The 24906-nt window shown below is 49.0% G+C and overlaps 7 protein-coding genes across 7 annotated transcripts; 2 read left to right on the forward strand and 5 right to left on the reverse strand.

The window, feature by feature from the left end:
- Positions 1-2446: 2446 nt before the first annotated feature.
- N7473_002571 (heme-dependent oxidative N-demethylase family protein) lies at positions 2447-3680 on the forward strand (the record flags this gene model as incomplete). Its single annotated transcript, XM_057148511.1, has 2 exons — positions 2447-3075; positions 3125-3680. The coding sequence occupies 2 exons, from the start codon at positions 2447-2449 to the stop codon at positions 3678-3680; spliced, it is 1185 nt and encodes a 394-aa protein (XP_057012165.1).
- Positions 3681-5382: 1702 nt separating this feature from the next.
- On the reverse strand, positions 5383-5997 carry N7473_002572 (uncharacterized protein; the record flags this gene model as incomplete). Its single annotated transcript, XM_057148512.1, has 1 exon — positions 5383-5997. One exon carries the CDS (start codon positions 5995-5997, stop codon positions 5383-5385), a length of 615 nt encoding a protein of 204 aa, XP_057012166.1.
- Positions 5998-7619: 1622 nt separating this feature from the next.
- On the reverse strand, positions 7620-8676 carry N7473_002573 (uncharacterized protein; the record flags this gene model as incomplete). Its single annotated transcript, XM_057148513.1, has 3 exons — positions 7620-7742; positions 7791-8333; positions 8365-8676. Coding segments are annotated over 3 exons (978 nt in total), but the record flags the coding sequence as incomplete, so codon positions are not given.
- A 1053-nt stretch (positions 8677-9729) lies between these two features.
- Positions 9730-10470, forward strand: N7473_002574 (EXPERA domain-containing protein; the record flags this gene model as incomplete). The annotated part of the gene is made up of 1 exon (XM_057148514.1): positions 9730-10470. One exon carries the CDS (start codon positions 9730-9732, stop codon positions 10468-10470), a length of 741 nt encoding a protein of 246 aa, XP_057012168.1.
- Positions 10471-10714: 244 nt separating this feature from the next.
- N7473_002575 (putative mitochondrial carrier protein) lies at positions 10715-12248 on the reverse strand (the record flags this gene model as incomplete). The annotated part of the gene is made up of 2 exons (XM_057148515.1): positions 10715-12154; positions 12213-12248. The coding sequence occupies 2 exons, from the start codon at positions 12246-12248 to the stop codon at positions 10715-10717; spliced, it is 1476 nt and encodes a 491-aa protein (XP_057012169.1).
- Positions 12249-13325: 1077 nt separating this feature from the next.
- On the reverse strand, positions 13326-13934 carry N7473_002576 (histone H4; the record flags this gene model as incomplete). Its single annotated transcript, XM_057148516.1, has 2 exons — positions 13326-13627; positions 13925-13934. The coding sequence occupies 2 exons, from the start codon at positions 13932-13934 to the stop codon at positions 13326-13328; spliced, it is 312 nt and encodes a 103-aa protein (XP_057012170.1).
- Positions 13935-15358: 1424 nt separating this feature from the next.
- N7473_002577 (protein phosphatase regulator GAC1) lies at positions 15359-17767 on the reverse strand (the record flags this gene model as incomplete). The annotated part of the gene is made up of 2 exons (XM_057148517.1): positions 15359-15859; positions 15914-17767. The coding sequence occupies 2 exons, from the start codon at positions 17765-17767 to the stop codon at positions 15359-15361; spliced, it is 2355 nt and encodes a 784-aa protein (XP_057012171.1).
- Between the last annotated feature and the right edge of the window lie 7139 nt (positions 17768-24906).

Below are 24906 nucleotides of genomic sequence, written 5' to 3' on the forward strand. Positions count from 1 at the left end.
GTCACTCCGAGAACTGTGGCATGGGGTATTCACGAGCGCTGCATCATGACTTTTTAACATTAAGGTTAATTAACTTAGGTTTCCACGTTGCTTAGAATGATGCTGGCACCACTACTGGAGCGTCTTCCTTAATGACCTTCCCCGAAGTTGGCTCATGGGAGCAACCACACTGACCTATTGTGCGTATTGCGTATTGCGACCGAGGTACATACATGCTGCATGAAGCCGCCAAGAACACACAATCTTTATGCGGTCTTGTTAGTGTTGAACAGACCGGTGACTCACCACAAGTGACTCGTCTGCATACTTCTTGGTCGAGAGCCGAGTCTAATTTCAAGGTCTGGCCCAGATCATAATAATAATAATAATAATAATAATAATAATAATAATAATAATAATACGAAAATGTTATACTACTTGAATCCAAATTATGATGGTCGCATTTAGTTTACAGAAAAGCAAATACAGTAGACTTCATAAGTTTAAATCGCTGGCCAAACTTCGAAAACATCTCATCAATCATGCCTTTAAAGGACATGTCGGAAAAGAGTGCCTGAATTATCTAGGAGTACAATTTGAAAGACATTTCAAAAGACCCCTCCAAAGACTCGAAGTCGGGAGGTTACCTAGGCTGTATAGAGCCTGCCCCATATGACACTGATATCAAGCCCCATCAAACAGCAACAGCCAAAAAATCCTTAAATCCAAAAGAAAATAGTCCTCCAGATCCCGAATCAAACCCTGGTCCTCCCCGTCACCCAGGGGGCTTAAATTTTTGGGACTGGAAGATGGTGATAACCCCAAATCACATAGACTCGAATACTGGATGAAGTTTGCCTTCGATGAAATGCAGCATCTCGCAAATGATACTGCACTGGTCCTCCAACTTGATATCTACAGACTTTTGACTCCTACGACCCCCGGTATGATATTCAATTTAACCTAATACAGAACTGATGTTATTTACTAGCTCGTTTACCCTCGCGGTATGTTGCATTTCACTCTTGATATTTGTTTCACTACTCGCCTCTACCTTCCAACTGGTCTAATCTAGCCACTCCTCTACCTCGTTTGCGAAAGAGTCAACCCGTCTCAGATGCCCTAGGAAATTATTTGATTTCCTCAACAGGATCCAGAAACACAGCACTCTCTTTCCCTTTTAGTCCGATTTCCAGTCTCGACTAAACGTGACAAGCCTGAAGACCTGCCCTTCGAGTGGAGGGAGGATAATTCTTAACTTCGAGGGTTTCCCGACTCGCCATATCAGTTCCATGAACATCTATATGATGTCTCATCATCGACTTCACTCAGATCCACCACGATTCTTTCGACAGACTGGAATGCTGGGTTTTCTTTTGAGCAAATCATTCACTTCTCTGGTCTTGAGCGCTGCCAATGAATCTTGAATCTCAAGTGATGTCTCCGAGACCTCGCCAAATGGCGATTCCGAGTCTTTGAGGATAACCGTGTATGTTCTCACAGTTGCTATGGGCTTTGAATCAGCGGTTATATGGCCTATCAGATAGTGGAGTCAACACAAGCCTATGACCATGAGGATGCACACCAATCTTTTGGCTGATGAGCCCATTCGCGAACTTTGGTGAGCCACGTTAGATCATGTAGAATATTATTTTGCCAAAGACCAGCTAGATATCGATGACACAACTAAACATTTCGTTCAGTATCTTTTTTCCAGAGGCTCATCCCGAAGATGAGTATTTCGGCATGATTTCTCTTTAGGCTTGATGGTAGCGTCGCTATTATGGTTCAGGTTGATTTTTCTGTGCTACTTTGGCTGGCAAATGTGCACCAATATCAACAACCACGCTGATGGAATGATTATCGCGTGGTTTTCGACCTTGAAGGCTTTATTGTGCCTCATATATGAATCTCGATCTTCATTCAAGTTTTATGTCGAACAAGATACTTACCCCACTTTATCCAGCTGATTATCCCCTGAACGGCGATAATGCGGATATTTGGTACATCATCGTTTCTGCTCTTGATTTAACCAACATCATTCGCCACTTTCGAAGGTAGCGCTACCGGGGGAGATTGATCATTGTCTTCACGGGTTCGCCCAGGTGACAGAGCCTAGATCATACTAACTCTTGCCTCAGTCATCAGGGAGATGTGAATCATTCTGGTTTTAGAGTTTCATATTTTACGCGATAGCCAAACGCGCTTCGCGCGTCCCGAGTATCCAAGACACCTACGAAGGTCTGACCGTTCGGCCAGTCAGCCTATATAGGTCACAAGCCCCTGCATGTATTTTTGGGTGCCTCTTTCGTCTGAGTAAGCCAAGTCTGTGTGTCTGGCTGGAAGTGCTACCTTTCTATTATGTCCAAAGCCTTATTTTCAAGGGGAGATTATTTTTCTCGGAAATCTTCCCAGGATTTTTTGAACATCCTGGGACCATTTATTCCAGTCACACTCTAATTTTAAGATGCTTGCCAACCTCATTTTCAGTTTCGGAAGCCCCGTCTGGACTGGCATCATCATCTCTCTTCTCCTTTGTGGCATTACACGCGCTTTGAAGCTCCTCCTCGCTGCCAATAAGCTTAGATCAAAACCTCAGTCTACGAATAATGAAGCGCGGTCAAAGACTGAGTACGGCCCAGATCCTTTGGGTTTCGGCGCCATAGTCACTTTTCAGGGGCTTCCCTTGAGCCAAAAGCCAGACTGGCCGAGATATTGGAAGCCGGGGAAATTTCAAATGACTATGGCACTGCGCAAGCTAGACATCAACAATTGGTTCAACTACGATGAGCTTTTTGATGACGAACATACCAAAAAGCTTGCTATGGCTCGAAGTGAAGACTCCAAAGATTACGTGGACTACCTCGACGGAATCGATGATGCTGTGTTAGAGCTACTGGACACAGTTGTGGCATATGTCACTAAGCGCTTTCCCGGCATCTTCCGAGCAGACAAAAATTATGTTTATATTGATCATTTGCAAGAGAAATATCGAATTCGGGAGCCGTTTGATTTTCATCCACTCACCGTTGTGGGCTTGTTGGTAATGGATGATGTCTACGTGCTTAAAAAGTGTCAAAATGATTTTTACACGTTGTGAGTCTAATACTTCCTATCGAGATTAGTATCTAACCGCAATTCGAAGGCGTGGCGCTTTCCTGGCTTGCCCCTCTGGTTGGCGACTTCAACAGCGGATAGGGTGGCAGCTGCACCAAATCCACGATCCGGTTCCACTTTGGAAAGAGAAACTGCGCAAATCTATGGAGCGCTTTTTCCTCAATCTTCACCCGTCGAAAGCAATCCAACGAAACAATCTCGTTATTCAACCAGTTGGGGATATATTTCAAATTGTTCCATTCGAGAGTAACCCGAAATGCAGTTCGATCGATCAAGTCCATATCCGTACGGAGTTGCAATCTCTGACTCGACTCCCTCGGTCGCAAGCAATCATCTTCACGGTCAGGACATATTTAACTCCTGTGACAATACTCCGGGAGGAACCAGCTCAATTGGAAGCCTTGTGGGATCACATCAGACATTTTCCTCCGGACGTTGCGGACTACAAGTGCCGGCATCTCTGGGGGGATGTGTTTGAGGAGTTTTGTCGGGATGTGCTTAGAAAGAATGATCCGCACATTGGTAATGCCGAGGAAAAGGTTGAAATTGCTAAACGAGGAGGTTGTCCACTGGAATCTAAGTAGTTCATGGATTTAGTCCTTGGACGAAGAGCCTGAGGTCGACTTGATTGGCGATTTACCAACAGGAATTGTGAGCTACCTTACTATTTTCTAAGAACACCCTTTGAATATCAAGGGCCCCACTGTTTTCTATGATTTGATGATTTGTGAGAAGAATTTTTCAAAGTCGTAAACAAATGATGAAGTACATATATTTTAAAACTCGTGGGATTTATGGTTAATAATCTTTGAAGCCTAGGCAGAGCTTCAAACTAGAATGTCCTACCGATTTATTTTCTGCTTGAAATCGGTTTTGTGATTTGACCACTGGCGGTCGCCACATATGGATATCATTTCAAATAATAAGGAACAGAAACTGCAAGTTCAAAGAGCCCAACACAGAGTACCGAGTGTCAAAGCAATACACCCAGGGAGCCATACAAGTCCAGAAACTACCGATAGCAAAATTAAAACCACAGGTACACCCATGCGGGACTTCAATGTATCCTTCCGTCTCAGAGTATGAACAAGACCATAGCATAACATGATAAAGTCAAACAAATATCCCATTTTCCATCCCACAAGTCCCCAATGACGCTCTCTCGCTCAGTCATCGACGCATCAGGGCCTATCTTGCGATTTGGATGTAGTGCATTCTTGATTAATGAGTTTAAGCTTCGCTATCCTGTTTTCGAGGGATGTCAATTTTCCTCGTTATCGCGTTGACGTAGCGAATTACTCAAATCACCTCCACCAAGTATCAATACTATCAGTCCAAAGCGATCTCGCGCATCAGGCAGTTGCTTGAGAGCGTGAAAGACTCCACGAACTGGCATAGTGTAATAGGATCAGGAAAGATCGATTGGCTTCTGCGATTTCCAAAATTCAATATAGAATGTTTGAGAGGAATGGTGATGATCAGAAATGCTTTCAAAGCCGATGGTGTTTTGAGAAAAAGAAAAACGATCCGAAGTTTAAAAATCATACCAAACTAATTATGGATAGAAAATGAAATTAATAGCTGGCCAAAATTGGACAAGGCAGAGCTGAATATAGCGACATAACCACTTTACGGCCCGCCTCCATTTCTGGCCTGATGCGTAAGGTTTTCTTACAATGCCCAGAATTGGCTTAAGTCTGAGTGGATTAAGTCTACGCCCCGCCACTAGTCAGATAATTATTTCCTTCTCATGAAAACATTGAATTTGAGGGAATCCTCGGCTGATAGGACTGAGGTGCGTCTCGGGGTTAGGCTCAAGGGCCAGCGCACCTTACGGGTCCCAGATGTTAGTGTCTGGATACTGGTATACAGAAAGGGATCAGTCTTCATTCAAAAGTGAAATATGCTAAATCGCATCAATGATCGACCAATCCCATATGGAGTTCATGCACCTCCAACTCAGGAGAGAGAGCTTCGCCTGACAGTTTCCATTTTGGAGGAGCGGAATTTTCAGAACTTGGGATCTACGTAACGAAACATGTCGGGCATGACCTTTTCTCAGGTGGGGACTTTCCTGGCCAAAGCCGTTGTCTTCCTAAAGAATAAGCAAAAAGCTCAAACTTTGTATGAATTATTCCTCTAGCCTATAGCTATGAGTTCCTTGAGTCCATGTCTCCAAACAAGTCCCGTTACTTTATGGACAGACCTTGCAGGTGTAGAATTTGTTCACCTTCACATAGAATGGGCTTGGAGGCAAGATCCAATATGGAAACTCGTAGTGATCCACTATGGAGATTCCTCTCGTAGAGGCCACAGGCTAGCACTGGGCTCCCTCCATGACCGTGGCTGCTCTGAATGACATCGTCGATGTCGTCGCTCCGTGAACAATTTGGCAGTATCAACCCCGGCGAGAGCTGTCCGCTTTCTTTCAATAACTGTCACCGGTTGAGCCGATATACGAGCTGGCATCCATCCCGAGATGACCGTCCCATCTCCTGCCCTCCTCGTTGTCGGCATGACAAAAAGCGACCGTGTCCGATCCAGTAGTGGCCGATGGATCAGACGGCGAAGCACGCTGCGATGAACATGCTTCCGAGCATCGACCGTGGTAGCTGATAGATGAAATTCTTCGCGTTCGTCCCGTATCAAAGTGCGAGACCAGAGACGATGGACTCGTGGTCTTTGCGATCGAACGATACCTGCCATCTCGGCATCGTCATCCTCGAGATCCTCTGCTATGAGTGGAACTGTGGCTTGTTGAAAGGACCATGGGGTAAAGTTGGGGTTTCCATCTCCAGGCCTGAAAATACGCAGCTCCAGGCTGCGAGGCTCACGTATGCAAAGCTCCGACCCACAGTGTGGCCAAGAGTGATGTCTTCTGTGGTGTCGGATGTGCGGCATTGTGGCGGGGATGTTGGTAGGTAGAGAAGCAGCAGGTAAAGGTTGATAGGTGTATGGAATTCAGATAGAAGATGTCTCTCCAACCTCCATCATGAATAAAAATAGTGATATGCTTTTGATTCGATATCAGAGACAAGTTTGGATCATGAAAAGATAAAGAAAGATTCTGGTCTATATCTACCAGCTATCCACATTATAAATCCAGCGCTTGTGGCTGACGGTTCCAATGAGACTCAACACGTGCCGGGTTGAGGTGCCCTTAACAACGGCCCGGGTGACTGAATAATCATTCGGTGATTTAAAATGACCTGTAAGCATGGAGGAAATCGGGCTCTGGTGGATGTGGGGTGGCATGGAGGAGATCTGAGTATGTCCTGGGTACCAACCAGCTAGCGGCAAGAGAAGATATATTCTTGCTCTAAAAGCCTACAATTTACCCACAACTTCTACAATTCATGGCCTACCTAGGGAGTTACGCCTTATTTGTACTGTCCTTCTCATAAATAAACATATTTACCCCGAATATTGGCGCTCGCCACATAGAGACACTAAACCGGTTCTAGGAGATGACCTTCCAGAGTGATGTGGTCAAGCGATCCAAGCGGGCACCAAAGCAGAGAGCACGCCCTGATCCCATGACCCGGACGCTGTAAGGTCAAGCAACGGGCCTTGAAAAAATCTCTCGAAAGCTTGATATTCTGAGAATAACACCGAGTACCTGAAAGTTAAATGAGATTTAATGAAAGCAACAAATGCTAAACAGGAAACTCAGATTCATTTCAACATCAACAAGTCACGTGCGATATAACCTTGCCCGGCCATCTAGGAAACGTCTCGAAGATCTGGTTTACTTAATAAAACATATTTGAAAGTTCTATCCAGGACAAATCAAACATATGGAAGTTTTTAAACGAAAGCTTTACCCGATTAATAATTTGACTGTATCTACCTCATCTTGACTGCTCCTCAAGAATGATGTGTATGGGAAACACGTGATATCAAAATGCTGATCTTGATTATGGTGGCAAAAAAACCCCCTTCCTACATCAACCAGCCAAGTGGTCGAGCAGTAACTCGGCTAATATGTCTTCCTTGGTCTAGTGGTCATGATTTCCGCTTGTCATTAATACCGATAAGCGCGGGAGACCGGGGTTCGATTCCCCGAGGGAGAGTTTCTTTTTTTTTGATTTTTTTTTTTGATTTTTTTTTTTGTGTGCTGCTGCTGCTTGACTTCATTCGGTCGTTTTCCTTTTATCTTTGATTAGCATTATTGGTATTTCACTTAACTGAATTCTAAACTCTTTAAACTCCTCATCAATCAAAATATCGTCTAAAGTAATCTTCCTTGGAGAGCAGCGAGAAACTCCCCTAGATCGAACCGCCAATGATCTGTTAGACTTATCCTCACACACAATAACGAACGATGTCTTCAAACTGACCTTTAGGACTGAGAAGCCCTAATGGAATAGCACCGTCCCGGTTCTTAACATCGCCACCTTCACCATTCCTCGCCAAGATATTTATCATGTCCAAGCTTGAGCCACGAGTATACGGCAGCTTGCGAAAGCTGATGCTGGTACTATTCCGAGAAGACTTAATGAAAAACAGAGGGAGTGCCATTGTTAATCACCTTTCTGACATGGAATCACCCCAGCGTGCAGCGAGCTGGTATCGATCCCCTCGGCACCAAGCTGGAGGTCTGCAGCGCCTTTGCCTGATTTTCCGACCTGCCGAAGAGAAAGATGCTATTCGTAGACAATGATGGAATGCGTCGCACATATACCAGGTCATACTGAGGGGATAATGCACTGATGAATGATCGTGATGCTGAATCGTTGTTGAATTCTATGACTGTCGAGCCTAGTCTTTTTGTCGCAGTGCGAGAATCCGACCGGAGCATGGGCTCTGTAGAGTTGGTCCACGTGGGTGGAAATGTAGTCTGTGAAGGATATCTGGGGAAAATGAACGTCGAGAGAACGGTGATCGTAGGTAAAGTCGGCGTCGCGATAGAGATAGTAGATATCTGAGTATCGCCGAGATGATCGCTCATGACAGAGGACAATTGCCTTGTACTGTTTATGTTCCGTTCCGGTATCGACAACATCATACATTCGACCTGAATAGCTCGGCTCTGACCAAGCAAAATCCGACCGACAGTTCAACTCAATGACAGCCTTCTCAAATTCTGCCGCATTTTGTTGGGTGCGGAAATGCAGGCCAGCCTCAATATTCGGTGCGTTTCCATCATACATCATAGACATATGAATGGAGGGTATTGTAATTGCCATCCGTTTTGTCTGACCGTTCTTGACAGGTATCAGACCACTTAAGAAGTACTTGGCGGGATTCGCCTTCACGGTTGATCACCTTGCTGAGTGGCATGAAGAATTCGATACATCGCGGATTTCGTTCAGCCACCGAGGGGGTAATCACCGTCCTTCTGATAGAGCACCAAGCTTCATCAAAGGATCGCTCATGGACGCGCACTTCACACGATTTGAGAGATATCGGTGGGTTGGTGGGTTTCATATGTGGCGTCCTTAATTGTTCGAACATCTCCACTGAGCTTTTGAAGATGATGCTTTCAGTAAAGTCTTTCGAATCGATGGGATCCCTCTGCCTAACGGCATCAAAATATGCTTTTGGAATGCCGATGAAGTGTCCTAGATCGGCCTCAAACTGGAAAGAAATTGAAACACTGATGTTATCGAACTTAAAAGGTAGATATCTCGCCCTTCTAGCCTAGAATTAGGTTCCATGGAATTCATTTTGCGACCCGAAAGTGTGACCCCAAAGCTCAGAGAGCTCAAATGTCGCAAGCAACAACGGACAAAAGCTGAGAGCATCGGCTATGAAGGACGCCATGTATCTCCTCAGAGGAGGACTGGGTTGCACCCGCTGCGCGCAAGGCAAAATGGTCACGAAAACGAAGTCAGGCTGCAACAGCCAATCAGCGGTGTCAGGGGCTGGTTCGATAATTGTATACTTTGTCGTATCCCCACCATTTTAGCCAGTCAGTCAGATTAGATTGTATGCATTAAGCCGCTCGAAAGAGCTTTGCCAGTCTAGGATTGGGCGACTGCGAGGTCTGCGCCGCTAGGTTGTATCATCGCTGGCACAAGGCAAAGAATTGAGCCCCTTCGGACAGATGAGGGTAGTTTGTTTGACAGATAGGAATAATTGGGGTTCTGGGCCCTTCTTGTCTTAAACTTGTGTAATCATCGTTGAAGTTGCTCACTTGGAGTTGTTGGCGAGGTGAGAAGATGGGGACAAGACGGGCTCCTAAGTCCCACGAGGCTCTCCCCACACTTACACACGGGCATAGGGTGACAGCCGTTGGCTAGATCCTGGGATAGTATTGGAGCGTCGTAAAATTTGAGATAGTAACGACAAGGGTTATTGAGGATTTCAATGATAATCGGTGGTGCGTCTGTTGAACAACCTCAATACCACCTCACGTTGATCTTGTTTAGTTGTTACTGTATACTTTGTTTGGTTCGGGCGATCTTGATCCACTCTTCAACACCTGAGGCCACCAAGTGGACCCCAAACATTCAGCTCGAAACTCGAGATTCTTCTCCTGAGCTTACTTCCCTCTCCTTTCACCTCTCCACCACCGAGCTATTATAAGCAAAAAACCACCCTGCGCATCCGCTCTCTAGAGCGCGACCATTCATACTCAGTCCATACAAACCCCTCACCCATAAATCAACCCGCACCACCCCCGCCACAATGACCACCACCGACTCCTTCACCCTCGACCTCACCACGGCCCTCTGCATCGCCTTCTCCCTATCCTTCATGCCAATCGCCTACCTCCTCAGCAAAGCCCTCATCCCCTCCACCCACACCCGCAACCGCATCCTCTTCTTCTGGCACGCCTACGACGCCCTAACCCACCTCTTCATCGAAGGCTCCTTCCTCTACCAATGCTTCTTCAGCTACGCCTCCCTGCCCACGGGCATCCTCAACGCAGGTCCACACTTCCTCAACCGGTCCGACCGCGTCTACGGCCCCGCCTACGGATCCGGTCCCAGCGCGCGCCTGTGGCAGGAATACGCCAAGGCGGATCGTCGCTGGGCTGGCGCGGACTTGACCGTTATCTCTTTGGAGCTGTTGACCGTGTTTGTGGGCGGGCCGGCGGCGGTGTATGTCTGTTATTTGCTGTGTCGGTCGTCGAATGAGCAGCTCAGCGCTAAGGTGCGCGGTGGCGCGAAGGCGACGTTGTGGTTTGTTGCGACTGCGTTGGCGACGGCGGAGTTGTATGGTGGGTTTATGACTTTTGCGCCGGAGTGGTTGACTGGTAGTTCGCAGCTTGCTACTGAGGATCCCGTGTATTTGTGGTTGTATCTGTTCTTCTTTAATACTCTTTGGGTGTTTATTCCCTTGTGGGTGTTGTGGGAGGCTGGTAAGGAGCTTCAGGCTGCGTTTGTCACACAGGAGGTGGCAGTTTCCGAGCAGAAGGGGAAATAAGTGGTTGAGTTGGAGTTGCAAAAATAATGTTGGTCAAAGATTGATCATCCTTGGATTCCACTGGTTTGGGAGATTTCATGGAACACACCTAAATAATGCGGCACTGGTTGAGCCGGTTCGACCCTTGATATTAAACCCTGGAATACATACATAATGGGACAAATGGACAAATGGACAGAGATAATGCCATGATATACTGTACACAACGCTGGAAGCAGAATCAAATAGATCAATCTGGTATCAATCAACCCTTCATCCCCCGATCCTTATCCCAAAACCAGTGATAAAACGTCTTCCACTCCGCGGCCTCATCCTCAACATAATCCCCCACCAACTCAGCAGTCTCGTTAATCTCATCCGAAACATGGGGGACCTTAAAGCCAGAAGAAGCATCGACCCCGTGCGCTACACTTCCAACCTTTGCAGCAGCCGCAGTCGCAGCCGCAGCGGCATTGGAAGTCATATCCACAGCAACACCGCCAGAGTGGTTCTTCAGGGCCTCAGCGCCTTCGCGCGTCCGCTCAGCTAAATCGCGGGCTCCCTCGCGTGCAATCTCGCTATACTCTTCGGCTTGTTCGCGGGCGCGCGATAGTAGCTCCTCGGGGGAGGGATACCGGCGCGCAATGATGAGGAGAATGTAGTAGAATTTGACGATGGAGGCGTACACGGCATCCTTGGCTAGCATTGTGAATCCATGGGAGAAGAATCCCTTCAATACTTCTCCGGGTAGACCAGCGTACAGGGCAGATATACCCTCTGTCTGGTAGATTGTCACGACATTGGAGAAGATCTTTGGTGTCAGTGCGGCCAAAACTGCATTTGAGCCCGTGCTCTGCGATGTCGCTTTCTGGGCGTTGCTGAGTGCCTGTGCCCTGGTCTTGGCCAGCGAGAACGGGTATGTGATCGAGGAAGCGGTCGATTTACTCAAAGCTGCCAATAAGAACGTCACTGCAGCCGAAGGTCGCTCGCGCTTCGCACGCGGGAGAAGTGCGTATTTCAGCACTTCATTGAGGAAGAAGGTGATCGATGGATTGAGGGTGAGCACCAGAGATGCCGAGTACCCAGACCAGAAGCCACCGATACCCTTCTCAGCGCGAATCTGAGCTGCAATATCGGCTGTTGATGGTTCCTTTTCTCCCTTCCCGGTTTTTCGCGCTGCAATCTGTTTTCGAGTGACGATATTCGACAAAGGTGTGGTGAACAGCTTCGAGAACGCGCCTGCAACCATACCAACCGCGAGTTCATCCCAGATAGGTAGAACGATATTCTTACTCTTCGCCGCTTTAGCAGGCCCGACACGGGCAATGATCCTCCGTTGTCGGATGGTGTTGTATGCAAGGAAGAACAGGAACGAGTCTGCGACCGACTTCCAAGTATCCTGTGCCAGACCGGGATAGAACCCAGCCAGACCTTGCTGCTCGTAAATCTTACGGGCGGCGTCGAGAATATCTGTATACTCTGGTTCATCGTCGGAGCCTGCTTCTGACTTGTCCTTCTTCGCTTGAGTCTGGAGACGGGCAACGATCACGTTGAGTGGGTAAACGATGACGTTGGATATGGCTGAGCCGACCGCACCGGCAACTGCGTTTCCAAGAACTGGTAATCCTGGGCCCCGGAGAGCGGAGGTTTTCCAGTCTTCTCTTGGGTCGCGGCTTTCATAGCGGAAGGAGGGGTGGAAGGCATTCTGTATCGTGCGGGGATCGTGTTAGAGGAATGGGATGGAGAGGGTAGATTCAACCCACCAATTCTGACACGTAGGTTAATTTGTATTCATCCATTATGATGACGGAGAAGGGTTATCCCCTCCTTGGTCTTTTCCTTGTGATGAACAAGTCTTCTGTGGTGAGATGGTGAGATATCAAGTGTGTTTACGAGGCTTGCGCATTGATGGGCTAGAAAGAGGGATGAAGACTCGGTGTGAGGTCTCTCGCACCACCCACGATCTGAGAGAAAAATATTCAGAGAACTCCAGCTAGAAGCTGAGATGACCAGGAGATAAGACTTAAGTGAACGTGAAGGGCAACACTGAGTGATGGCCGAGGTCCATGCCTTGCGGAGGCCAATCGATTACATCATGCCGATTGTGTGGCCCGTGCAGGACAATAAAATGGTCCGATTATGGATAACGACATACACCTTCAGGCAGTCAGGCTGCAATCAATCTCTGAGGAGTGTCATGCATCACAAAAAGGTGAGTTTACGAAATCATATCTGATCTATCAACATTACTCAAAGAGTGCTTCTTGGATACCCGGAATGAAAGTGGTACCATGGCACTGCGATTCGACTTCCTATCTAAAGAGTCTACCACGTCTTAATTAACATGAAAAGACCATGAAAACAATGCCTACTTCGTCTGAACCAGGTATTCTTCACTCACCATTTCCAGCCCAACTCATTGAAAGGAGAATGGCTAGGACGAGAGGAAAAGTACACCGAGGAACCGCGGCGGAGCGAAACGTCTCCTTATAGTTTATAAGACAGCAACAGAGCCAGATTAGAATAATGGCAATTGTTCCATTCAGACCTGAAGGGCCATGGCAAAAGCCAAATCAACTAACTTAATAGAAAACCCAAAGTCGGACCGATTCCGATATTCATGAAGGAAAAAATGAGAATCCCAACCCAATACCGTCGCAACCCACCGTAGACTGGTAAAATATACCTCCAGTCTGATCATCATAAGCCTATTTCAGGCACAAGAACGCAAGAAAAAAAAACATCACACCGTAGCGCATTAAAGAAAAAAGAAGAGGAGCTAGCGACCGGGAGAAAAACACGGGACAAAAAAAGCCGCCATCGTGATCCCTCGACGGGCCATCAGCCCAGCACGTCACGTACACATATGGACGCACTTAACCACCGAAACCGTACAGAGTGCGGCCCTGGCGCTTCAGCGCATAGACAACGTCCAGCGAGGTGACGGTCTTACGCTTAGCGTGCTCGGTGTAAGTGACAGCGTCACGAATGACAGACTCGAGGAAGGACTTGAGAACACCGCGGGTCTCCTCATAGATCATAGCGGAGATACGCTTGACACCGCCACGACGAGCAAGACGGCGGATGGCGGGCTTGGTGATACCCTGGATGTTGTCGCGCAGAATCTTGCGGTGACGCTTGGCGCCGCCCTTGCCGAGACCCTTGCCGCCCTTGCCGCCTATGAAGAAATGTTAGTTGGTGTTATGTTCAAGTGCATTGAAGTGTAATTGAATCAAAGTAGGTTGATGGGGGTGGAGACTGTATAGCGACGGCGCGATGATGTATTGAGTGGTGATCCAGGCTTGTCCCAGTTGGGTAAGGTGATGAATGCATGAATGCCTTGGTGCCTGGGGCATCAAACGCCACCCAATCACGTGTTGCCCAGGGGCATTACCACCTCTGGAACCTCATCACAGCGACCGCGACACCAACAGGCACCAGATGTCCAAATAAATAAAAATAAGTAAATACTTACGTCCAGACATGATGAGTTGTATGGGAGGGTTGATGAATTAAATAAGATATTGATGAAAAAGTCGCCTGGTGGATGACAGCCTCAAGATATAGAAGCAGTCGGGACGCGTCGAGATAGATGAAGAAAGAGGAAAAAAAAGGAGGGGGGAAAGAAACCAGTCAGCGACGGGCGGGGGGGGATAAAGGGCTTAAATACGTGTAAAGCAGCTGACTACGCGTGATTTTTTCGGGGGAGCGGGTTGAGGAAGGGAAAGGTGTGGTTAGGTAAGCCCATGGTTTTACATTCTGCAACGCGGCGGTAATTGGCAGGCGGCGAGGGAGGAAAATGGGAGTTATGAAAGGCAGGATTTGAGCATGTCTTGTTGGCCTGGGGGCTGCCCGCATTTTCCACGCGGGAGTATTAAAGTGGGTGGGCAGTCACGTGGTGATAAGGGAGATAGCGGGTGGGGCCGTTCCCGTTAGTTGCAGGCGTGGGCCCTTCCAGGTCGGAACTAAGTTCTTAGTCATCCATTGATAAGACCGCCCGGGGCTGAGGAATACTATCGGTCGCATCTCTCACTTCTCATTCAAATTTCTCCCAAGTTACTTAGTCCGCTCGATTTAGCCTTGAATAAGTTGAGGTCTCTATACACGCCCATCTAAAACATACCCTACAAGTAAACTGCTAAATTCTCTACAACAGAAACAAGGTTTTATGTCAAGACTCGAAATCACATTCATTCGTGTCTTTCATTGTCAACGCTATGCTACCTTTGCAGCAGGCCTCAAACTGTGAAAAAAATCATATCTCGCATGCTAATCCATCGCAAGTTGCATCCAGTTCATTTAGTTCATTTGGTGCCCATTAAACAGAATTGAGGAAAAATAGGAGAGTAAAGAAAACAAGAACGGGCGAAAGGAAAAGAGCAAAAAGATCCCCGGAACACCATGCAAAACTTGAAACCCCCAAGAAACAATGAGGCCAACGATAAAAATGCAGAGACAAGAGCGGAGGCGGGCCCAGCAGACTAATAGTAAACTTTTTTTGCGAAAAATGAAGAATCCGCCAAATGGCAGGATAAAGAATCGAAGAGGCCTCTCGAGGTGATGTGGTGTGTGGTTGAAGGTGGATGTGGAGAAAAAGGTGGTTGAAATATCGTATCGTCATCATGCATAATAGAGACAACCAGCGCGAAGTGGTAAATGAGAACACCATGTAGTAGGTGGTGGAAGAAGACGTGAGTATGACCACATTGGACCAAACTCTCGCGTCGATAATTTCTCCCGGCGCGAGTCGTGGATTCCAGACAACAGCCGACAACCAGAAAATCAGCTCCGCGGTTTATTACACATCGCAAGAACCAATCTCCAATCAACAGCTGCAGTCGATAGAAGCCACTGTCGTCGGGCCATCGAATGTGGAGGAGAGGGAGATCAACTATGCAGGGGATAAAAATCACAGAGCGTCCACACAGGGCGCATATGCATAATCGGCAAAGGGAGGAAAGGAAAAAGAGTCGGGCATTTCCAGGAAAGAAACATCATATCCCCTTGAAACATGAGATCCGTCAACAATGCACGCTTGGGAAAGGGACCGGTCGAGGACCAAGATGATAGCAGGACTCCGGAGCGGTCGCCAAGCTTTGATGTCACTCACCCTCGAATGACTGGCGACGACTGAGGGTCTGTCATGAATCCGTTCTGCATCGTTGTGGGGTGGTAGGGATAGCGAAAAGCCATTGTGGGCGATGTGCGGGGGGAAACATGCGGGCTCCCCGCGACTGGTGCAGGACGGGATTCCGAGGCCAGCTCTCGTGGGGGCAGGGAGCGAGGGGAAAGAGGGAGGAGAGGGAGCAGCCGTGTTGAAAAACTTAGACGTCTCATCTGCCTTCAGGCTGAGGGTGAAGTTTGCAAAGTTTGGCGGCTTCTCGTTGGGGGTATTGGCGGAGGAACCATACTGTTGGGTTAGGTTAGTGGACTGTGCTCCAAAAGAGCCTGGCGGATAACTTACAAAACAGTATTTATCCACCAGCTCTTTGTACGACGAAGATTCGTGGCAAGGCTTGCTAGATACCAGTGAGGAAGGCTTCAGATCCTCTGGTCGAGCATCATTTCTCACTGGAGAAATCCGACCTGGTCTGATCGCCACGTCTTTCTCCACCGGCCTGGCCTTGGGTGCCTCCGGGGTCTGGCTCGAGCGAGCGCGTGCGGTCAGAGTGGTCCGATCGACGGGGGTCTTGGTCCGCATAGCCGCGGTCAGCGATGCACCAAAGTCGTACCGATTGCCGAAAGCCTGGGGGTGCGGCTTCTCGCGACGCTTGGGCGGGCCGACCGTGTCAATATCATTTGAAGTGCTTCGGCTCAAGGGAGGGCCTGCGTTCGCGGTGAACGGGTTGGCGAACGGAGCCTTCTTGCCAAAATCGGCGGAACCGTCGAACGAGGGAGGCATGGACTGCGGGCGACCGGAGTGGGAGCCGGTAAATGTTCGACTGCGAGGAAGAGCCGGGCGATTGCCACCAGAGGGCTTGCTCGTGGTAGGCTTGGAGACTTTGACGAACTCGACCTGGTAGTTTTTGCCGTTGTTGTTGTCCCAGTGCTCTTGACCCTCGACGTTGTACCGAATGCACACAAACATGGTCTTGCTTTCCAAGTTGGCCTGATCATCGAGTTTGATGTCGAAGGTAAAACGGTCATGTCCGTCATGAGCATGCTTGCGGCGAACATCGTGGCTGTACACGGCGACGACTTCGGAGACAGTCGTCCAATGATCGAGCGTGAAACGGGCAGCCACATGCTTGTGGAACGCGAGGTTAGCCACAGACACAGAGCCAATCAGACTCTTCTTATCAGCTGAGAGGAACAACCGTTCTAGGCGGACTGCATGAGTAGCATGGTGGGGCGCATCTTTAGGAAAGTTTGCGAGCCGCAACTCCCACTCCCACGATGGGGCAGCATCATGACCAAATGGAAACTCAGTCTCGCCGTCGTGGCTGTCCACCGGGGACGTTTCAGCGCTCACGGCCAAGGGACGATCGAGTTGCAAGAAATGCCGAATATGCTCCAATTGTGAGTCGAAATGAACCGCCTTGGCGTAGACCGGGGTACCCGGCATGCTAGAAGGTCGCCGACGAGCCGTGGCAGGGCGGAGTGCTGGACGAACCAGTTCACCCGACTTCTTTCTCACCATAGGGGGCTTGGAGGTAGCTTCGGCATCGCTGTCGTCCGGCGAGCTGGTCAATGCCTGCTCCCTCCTGAGATCCACTGCTGTTTCAGTAGATGACCGTGAGTGAGAGATCTTTCGGGACTCCTTGGATAGCCGCAAGTAGTTGGGTTTGGGTTTGTTTTGGAAGGTAGGTGATGCTAGACTCGATGAGCATTGAGCCTCAATTCCCGACTCTTCGGCTGGGCGCATCGTCTCTCTTTCGGGTGAGTTTTCCCTTCGCTGCTCAATCGACCGCACTGCAGCCTCGAGTTCCTCAAGCTTGATCTCGTCTTTCGGTTCGGACGATTCCTCATCACTTGAGTTCGTAGCAGACTCCGGGGGCGAGATCAACGCCCCTGGTGGAATGACTGCATTGTTCAATGGAGGCGGAGACTGGCGGAGACTGGCATGTGGATCGATGGTGGGGGAGAGACGGGATGACGGCTCCGAGGAGGAAAGCACGGTCGATTTCGAGATCGACGGGCTTCTCCGGTGCCGACGGACGTATGAGGTGGAAGCGTAGGATCGCGAGTTTTGCAATCGATTTGATGATGCAGAGCGAGCCACGGTGGGTCGTTCTGGTCGGGTGTCGGAGGAGGGGAGGGTGGTGTATTCGATGTGCTGCGCAGCGAGCAACGACTTTCCTGGCGCAGTGTATGGCATCCGGCCGACTTGTGTGTCTCAACACAAGAAGGGGTATGTGAGCAAAGAACAGGGCAACAAGGTGCTCAAAGGTTCAGTGCAGATGCAGAGAAGAATCTGGTGTGGGAGGTTCTTGTCAGTTCTGGTTTCCCTTTATTCCAAGGTACTGTGGCGAGAATGATGAGGAGTGTAGGCAGAGGCAGGGTTGAGAAACCGACAGGCAGGCGACGACGGCATCACCATGCATTAACCAGAAGCACGGAGACTGGGGGGAAAAAGGGAGTCGAGGTGAAACTTCTTCGGTCGTCGTAGGATAGATGCAGATGGTGGCACCCGAAGAATGGCGTGAAAGGAAGGTGCGGACCGGTGGGGAGGTGGGTAGCAATGAAAGGGTATCACAGCACGAGTAACACCGGAGGCAGTGAAGAGAGATGTCGGTCGAGAAGACAATGGGGTCGGGGGAGGTTGAATTGAAGAAGCAAGAGTGGAGAGAGCAGGGTGGAAGACAGGGTTGAGAAATTGAAGATGGAGAGAGGAAAAAGAGAGCTTATCAAGCCTACCAGTGGAAGCACATCCAGTAGTTGCGGGTGGGGGAGTGTGGCGATACTGGGCGATAATGGCGGCCGCGGATATGGCGATGCTATCAGAGGGTGGGCCGATCACCAGTCGGGTAAAATTCAAAATCGAATATGAATAATAAAATGCAAATGCAAATGCAAATGCAAAACCCCCAAATGTACAAAGAAAAGTCAAAATAAAAATGAGCTCCAGGACAACCGCAGGTGAATGTAGATATGTAGATGGGATGATTTCGATCGATGATCACCTCACTCTGTACCTCGAAAGTACCCGGGAAGTCGTGCTGTGGGGAGGCAAAATGGACGTTTTCTTAACAAGCCATTTCCCGCTTGGACCGTTACAATCAGTTGCTAGGCAATGATAAGATCAGTTCCAAGGTTCCCAAGCTGGTGAGGCAAAAAGGGATGCCCGGAAAAGGATGGAGGGATGGGAAGATAGGAAGAAGGGGAAATGGGAAAAGAAGAGCTGGGTAAATGGCGATAGGAAGCAGGGAATTATAGGAATTTGGATAGCTTCCCTTATAGCAGGGAAATCCAGAATGATGGGAACCGGGAACTATCATATTTTAATACTGATGACTTAATTAAGTTAATCGGGAGTAAAAAAAAAAAATGGGAAAAAGAAAAAGAAAAAATTAAAATAATATCATCATCCCCCAAAGTAACTACAGTAAGTAGGGGCAGAAAAAAAAGTGGAACAAGATAAATAAAGACGGCATCGCAAGCGCCCATTGGAAAAGAATCGACTAGAGACTCAGACCCAGGCCTTGCAGTGGACTCCGGATACTACCGTCAGTGCGTTGCAACTTGCCGTATAAAAAGTGGCTTTAAGGGGCCATGGCATCGCTTGCTTCGTTAGGGACACGCCGAGTGGGTCGTGGCCTGGCCACAGAAAGTCACTTTTGACTGGGGACACTGGGATACTGAGTAATACTGCGTACAAATCGTACAATACCTCTAGATTAGACTGATATCTTATGTAAATGATGATATCTTAATATCTTATAATAATCATCAAACTAGCTATTATTATTACGGCTACTGCGATGTAGGTGACTTGCATATCCAAAGCAGCCATTGATTTGTACATACTTAGTATGTAGTTGTAGTATTCTGCTCTCGGTAGACTCGGTACTCCATTCCTCATCCACCCGTTATCCGTTATCCGTTCTCTAGTCTCACTTGTAGACTTCCCTGGAGTACATCCCTCCGGTATGTGTACGCCCGTGTCCACACCCACACACCACTATGACTCTAAAAGGTACCGAGTCTACCGACTGGGGCGAAAAAAAAAGGGCTTCGAATTTTCCGCAACATGTGGCCCCTGTGCACGAGGGCGTTGGAGGATCTCCATTGGCGTTGAATCTCGATCTTTAGCCCTGGGACAAGAATATTGCATTAATCAACAAACCTTTCGATACACTCGGGACACATACACTTTCGTCTTGCTCGTCCGCGGAGTAATTACGAGTTCACTTTATCATACGGTCCTCCCATATGCACACCAGGTCTACAGGACACTAACATTCCTGCTACGACGACATCCCTCTCATCATTATGGATACAGCATGGACGCAGTTGTACTCCATACTGCTCCGCCCACCTGGGACGCTAATCACCCCAGTCCACTACATTTTACCCTTGTGTTCCCTGTTTTTTTTCAACAACTGACGTCTGGCAATTGTATCACCACATCCACTTCTTACACCCCCCCGGCCTCCAAGGTAATTCCATTCCTCCCTTCCTGCGTGATCACGGGAATTTGCGACCGGGATGATAGATCTACAGTAGCGGTGCAGTGTGAAACAATTGGACCGAACCATCCATCAAGATTGCGAATCTGAGGTGGTCGGTGAGCAGAGGGCCGCGACCGTGGTACTTGCTACAGTACATCTACAAGCTGTTTAGGATTCTCGTTTCTTATCAAGACTCTCTGTTAGCGGCGAGGTCCGAGTGCCCCCCGATTTCACCACTTTCTATTGGGTTGTCCCGAACTTGGCGACCAGAAAAAAACCGAAACCGAAACCCTCGCCGAAGTTGCGACTCCATCCATCTCTCTTCCCCGCCAGAACAGTAAACTATACTATGGATACAATGTGATATGCTCCATGCATGGATGGAGTATAGACTGCGCAAGTGCTGAAGCATAAACCTTCGTCTTCTCCTCATTTCCTCCCTCTCCTTTTCTTCCAATCCCAGGTCTAGCCCTTTTGGCATTAGCATTGACCACAGACACTGGAACTCCTCACCTTATGGAAAATGCGGGATCCAATGGTGTAAATCGTTTCTTCTAGCCTTTTGACTCTCGTTCATGAGGTGATCCTGCTTGGTTGGAAGGGAGGGGAAACCCGTCTTGTCATTTAGTCCTCGTTGCCGGTCCGACCATGGAACGGGACGACCTCGAACCCTCCGCATCCAAGGGCGAGCTTCGCAGTTTACTACTGTTCGCAAACCAATCCATTACTTTCCGCCAATTGCTAGAGAGCCTTCTATCTTTCCATCAAGGTATCTTGAAATTATAGTTTGGAGTACATCGCCTGTAGATGCAAGGAGGTGTCTTGCTGACCCGGATGGTGGTAGCTGCAGTGGGACACGACGGTAAGGATTAGAAGACAAGCGAAGAAGAGAGCAGGAAAGTAAACCTTCTCAATTGTCAGTTCTCCCATTGAGCAGCTTTCCCCCACGCTACACAAAGCGCTTGGATGGGCCAAAAAAAGTGGGCAAGTTGTGAATGAACACCGGGGGAAGGAAGGGGGCCGAGTGTATCAAACTCCCCCATAGGCCCCAGCATATCGATGCTCCGTGACATGCAGCGTGCAGTTAGATATCTAGTCCAACGCTCTCTCATCTTGTGGATCGACAAGCAGCTGCACTCCGTAGTCTGAGTCTCCAGTCTCCACAGGCTGTGGTGCCGCAGAACCCGGAGTTGGGTGGGTTGGGGCCGACCGGCCAACCGACCGAACCTCGTTCGGGAGGGAGTGGGTTTTTTTTCCCTTTCATTCCAGTTCTTTTTTACTTTTCCCGTTGCTGCCGCGAACAGCGGTGATTTAAGCTCTTATATTGCAAGGGGAACACGGGTCGCAATCTGCTATCTACCAAGGAGATCCAAGAGTCTTATCAGGAACCCAATCTCTGGATCAATTGACCTTGAAAAAGTCGTGATCATACAGGAAACAACTTGTCGCAGGTTTATACTCCGTCCTCTGCCGGGATGGTGAGTAGTGCCGTGGTGGTAATACCACGCGCACGACTACACATAATGAATGACGTCAGGATGCATTTGACAGGCCCGTGAGTCGCCAATTTCCTTGGTTTATTTTTCCTTGGCGAGGGTCTGGGCCCCCCAGTCGCTCGTGCAGACCAGCAACTATTTGCCCTGGTACTGTGTGCAACAATGCAAGAAGGAGATTCGCACTACTCTACTCCATACATGCTTCGGGGGAGTGTTCGCGGGAGGTTCGGAGAACTGTTTTCTACTCACGATCAACGACGCTATCAGCCGCAGCGGGAAGGGTTATCTGATCAGGATCCTGATGATGATATCGCAGGTTCCAGGGCACGCCATTGTTGGAAGATTCCAGATCCATAAGACCCGCCCTTGCCGAATAACTTGTTTATGGTCTGAAGGATCGCGGAGTATAGAACTATTACGTAGTGAGTGCCTACGAAGGTAGTATGCATTGAAGGGCAATGGGGCCCAGTAGCAAGTACTTTGATAGACAGAGTGGTGGTTACTATACTTGACATTGCTATCTCAAAATTGGTCAGTGGAGACCGGCGTCCATATCACGACAGGGGTACCTTGGTACCAGGGCCGAGTGCCACAACCGGAGGTTAAAGAGGAAATACTGTAGATAAGTTCACTTTTATAATAATTTGTATAGATAGCTAGAAGTGTACATATGTAAGTTACTGTATTCATTATTCAATATGTAATTACGTTCCTTGACTACTATATTAATGCTCGGATAACTCAATTCCGTGTTTGACGATACACTTCACAAAAAGCGCCCCAAAAAACGTTGAGACTACAGGGGAGGCGCATGTCTCACCGAGCCAGTCAGCAAAGAATTTTCCTACTCGTCGCATATCAAAATGGCCCAAGCGCCCGGGCCACAAACCAACTTTCCCTTTGGCCTGTTCCCCTTTGTTGATGCGCCTCGACACACTCTAATTGTCAATTTCAATCTTAGCGGCGCAGAGTTTTCCATTTTCTCGCCACCACACTCAACATAATACTATCAGAAGTACATATGATTAGGTACATTGTATAGTGCCTGTGGTAGTTATCGGCCTAGCTGTAACTTTATCACCTATGATCGAGCTTGGAATTCCCACTCTTTGAAGTTTTGGCGCGCTAGTCCGCGGGTTGGCAAAAGCCCGCCCTGAACCTGAGCTCAGCCCGGTCCCCATCGTGAAGGTCGAGACCACATACTAAACTCAGTGCTAGGTTGCTAGCTTACTTTGACACCCTGGTCCTCGTACTCGGGCCTGACTAACCATCTCGACTCTTGGACCTTCAACCTTGGGTTGCAAGAGCCCCGTTCATCCATCTAACGGGCCAGCTCGACCCTCAATCCTGCGATCGGCCCCTCTCTCGCTGTGCATAACCAAAAGCCTGTTCGCGATGTTGATCTCTGGCTCTCCAGATTTTCATGTCCTAGACTCCAGCCAACACGTCCAGACTCCTCCCCCCACCACTCCGCTTCCCCTGAACAGTGGAGGAGGGCCAGTGTCCCGCATTTAGTGCTGCTGGATCCCATGCGCCCACTGCGCCGCCTCCTAGCTCCAGCCTGGGAAAGTATCTCGATTCGCCCAAAAGAAGCGGGCTTTGATATCGGGAAACCTGTCCTCTGTACACATTCCAATGCAGCTTCCATGTACGGCGTATACTTGGCTGATAAGGGCTGGGACTGTCTTGATGTGCTGCAGTGACCTGCAAGGCCGCAGAAGGTTTCCGACTAGCCACCGTAGCCACCAGCAAGGCGATAACGCTCGTTGGCTGGTCGCCCCCTCCTCAATCATCCATTCAATCACGAAATCTGCGTGGTTCCTCCGTGCACCTTCCCTCTGCAAAAATGAGAAACCTTGAGTGATGTTGCAATCTTCTCTATTTCCTAGACTTTTGCCTCTCGGCTTGGTCACCGAGATCGCAACATAGGCAAACGTGAATTCGACTTCGAAAGGGACCTTGGACCTTGACGAACCAGAACTCTCGACCGCATTGGCTCAAGAAATCGGCCCATTGCGCCATCGAATCATGAACAGCGTCCTGAATCAGGACCCCGTGAAACCTCCCAAATGTGGTGGGCGAAGCGCCCGAGCGTTTCTACCAGGATATTCTGCCCGGGGGGCAGTTGGAGCAGTTGGATTGGCAGCTTGAACTGGCAGAGTTCAGCCTTAGATCTTAGTTTCTGACACATCTGAGCTCGGTGCGCTTACTCCTTCATCTACTCTTCACACCAAGTCATGAACAAGGTTTTACTTTCTTTTTGTTTCACGCCTGAAAGATGGACCTTTTCTTTTGTCTGGATAAACAAGCGACCTACACCGCTTCACCTTCGATATTGCTTTGTCGCCATCGCGCACAGAATTTTCCATCCCCTTTGATTCACCGGTACTAATGTCTTGGCCTGCTATGGCCTTCTATACGGGTCCCTTCCCCTCTACCCCACCTGCGCGGGCGTTATTGTGGCTGAACCTTGAACTGAGAGCTCCCTTCGGCTTCAGGCCTGCCGAGCACTACTTTGCTAGGCAGACTTGGCCGCTTCTGCCACTTTTCAGCCTGAGGCGCCTGAAAAGACCAATCGTGAAATCCATCCTGGCACACCTTGCTCACACATTTCACGTACCCCAGACGCCGACCTTCTAGCCCGCCGCCACGGCTCGCTAATACTTGAGATACTTGAGCAAAGTGTTGAGGAATTCGCGACTCGATGACGACGAGATGCACCTTTCTCTCCTCGTTATCCGAGGCCTCTCCCCGGGGGTTCGTCTTCCCCGCGCAGGATCACCATATCAAAGTCATTGCTCGCTCAATGTACATCACTTGCGTCGCGCTCGGATGGGTAACCCCGCCGGGGACGATCTGATCTGATCTGGGGTTGAGCTGACTGCGTGCGGCTCCCTGTTCATGCAATTGCGGGGTCACTTGGGAGTGTTGCGATAGCATGATCGACTGAAATTAGAGAAGTCGTTCTGGTTCGCTGTTCCTTCAGCCTTATCTCCCCCGGATTCCATCCCAGGCTCGCAAGGAAATGTCGGTGTGACGCGCAGTCAATTGAACTTGGTCAAGGCCACCTATCTATCTTCTCTTACTGGCTGTGGATGGTTGTCACGTTGTGAATCTTGAAAGCAGAGTTCTTCTCTTTTCTTGCAAGACAAGAGACGTCTTCGGAAAATTCTTGAAGATCATGGCTGTGCTCACGATCCATTGGCTAGAATAAGCCTGAAAGCTCCAGGGTCCTCATACCTCGTACCCAAGCGCTTGTCTTACTCACTATGCAGTATCTCGCAGCACGCAAGCAAGCCCTGGACATTGTAGTTGCCTTGCGCGGGGGCACATGACCTTCCTATCTGATC

Source organism: Penicillium subrubescens, assembly GCF_028828155.1.
Source record: "Penicillium subrubescens strain IBT 31985 chromosome Unknown utg000002l_segment0_segment0, whole genome shotgun sequence".
Lineage (NCBI taxonomy): Eukaryota > Fungi > Ascomycota > Eurotiomycetes > Eurotiales > Aspergillaceae > Penicillium > Penicillium subrubescens.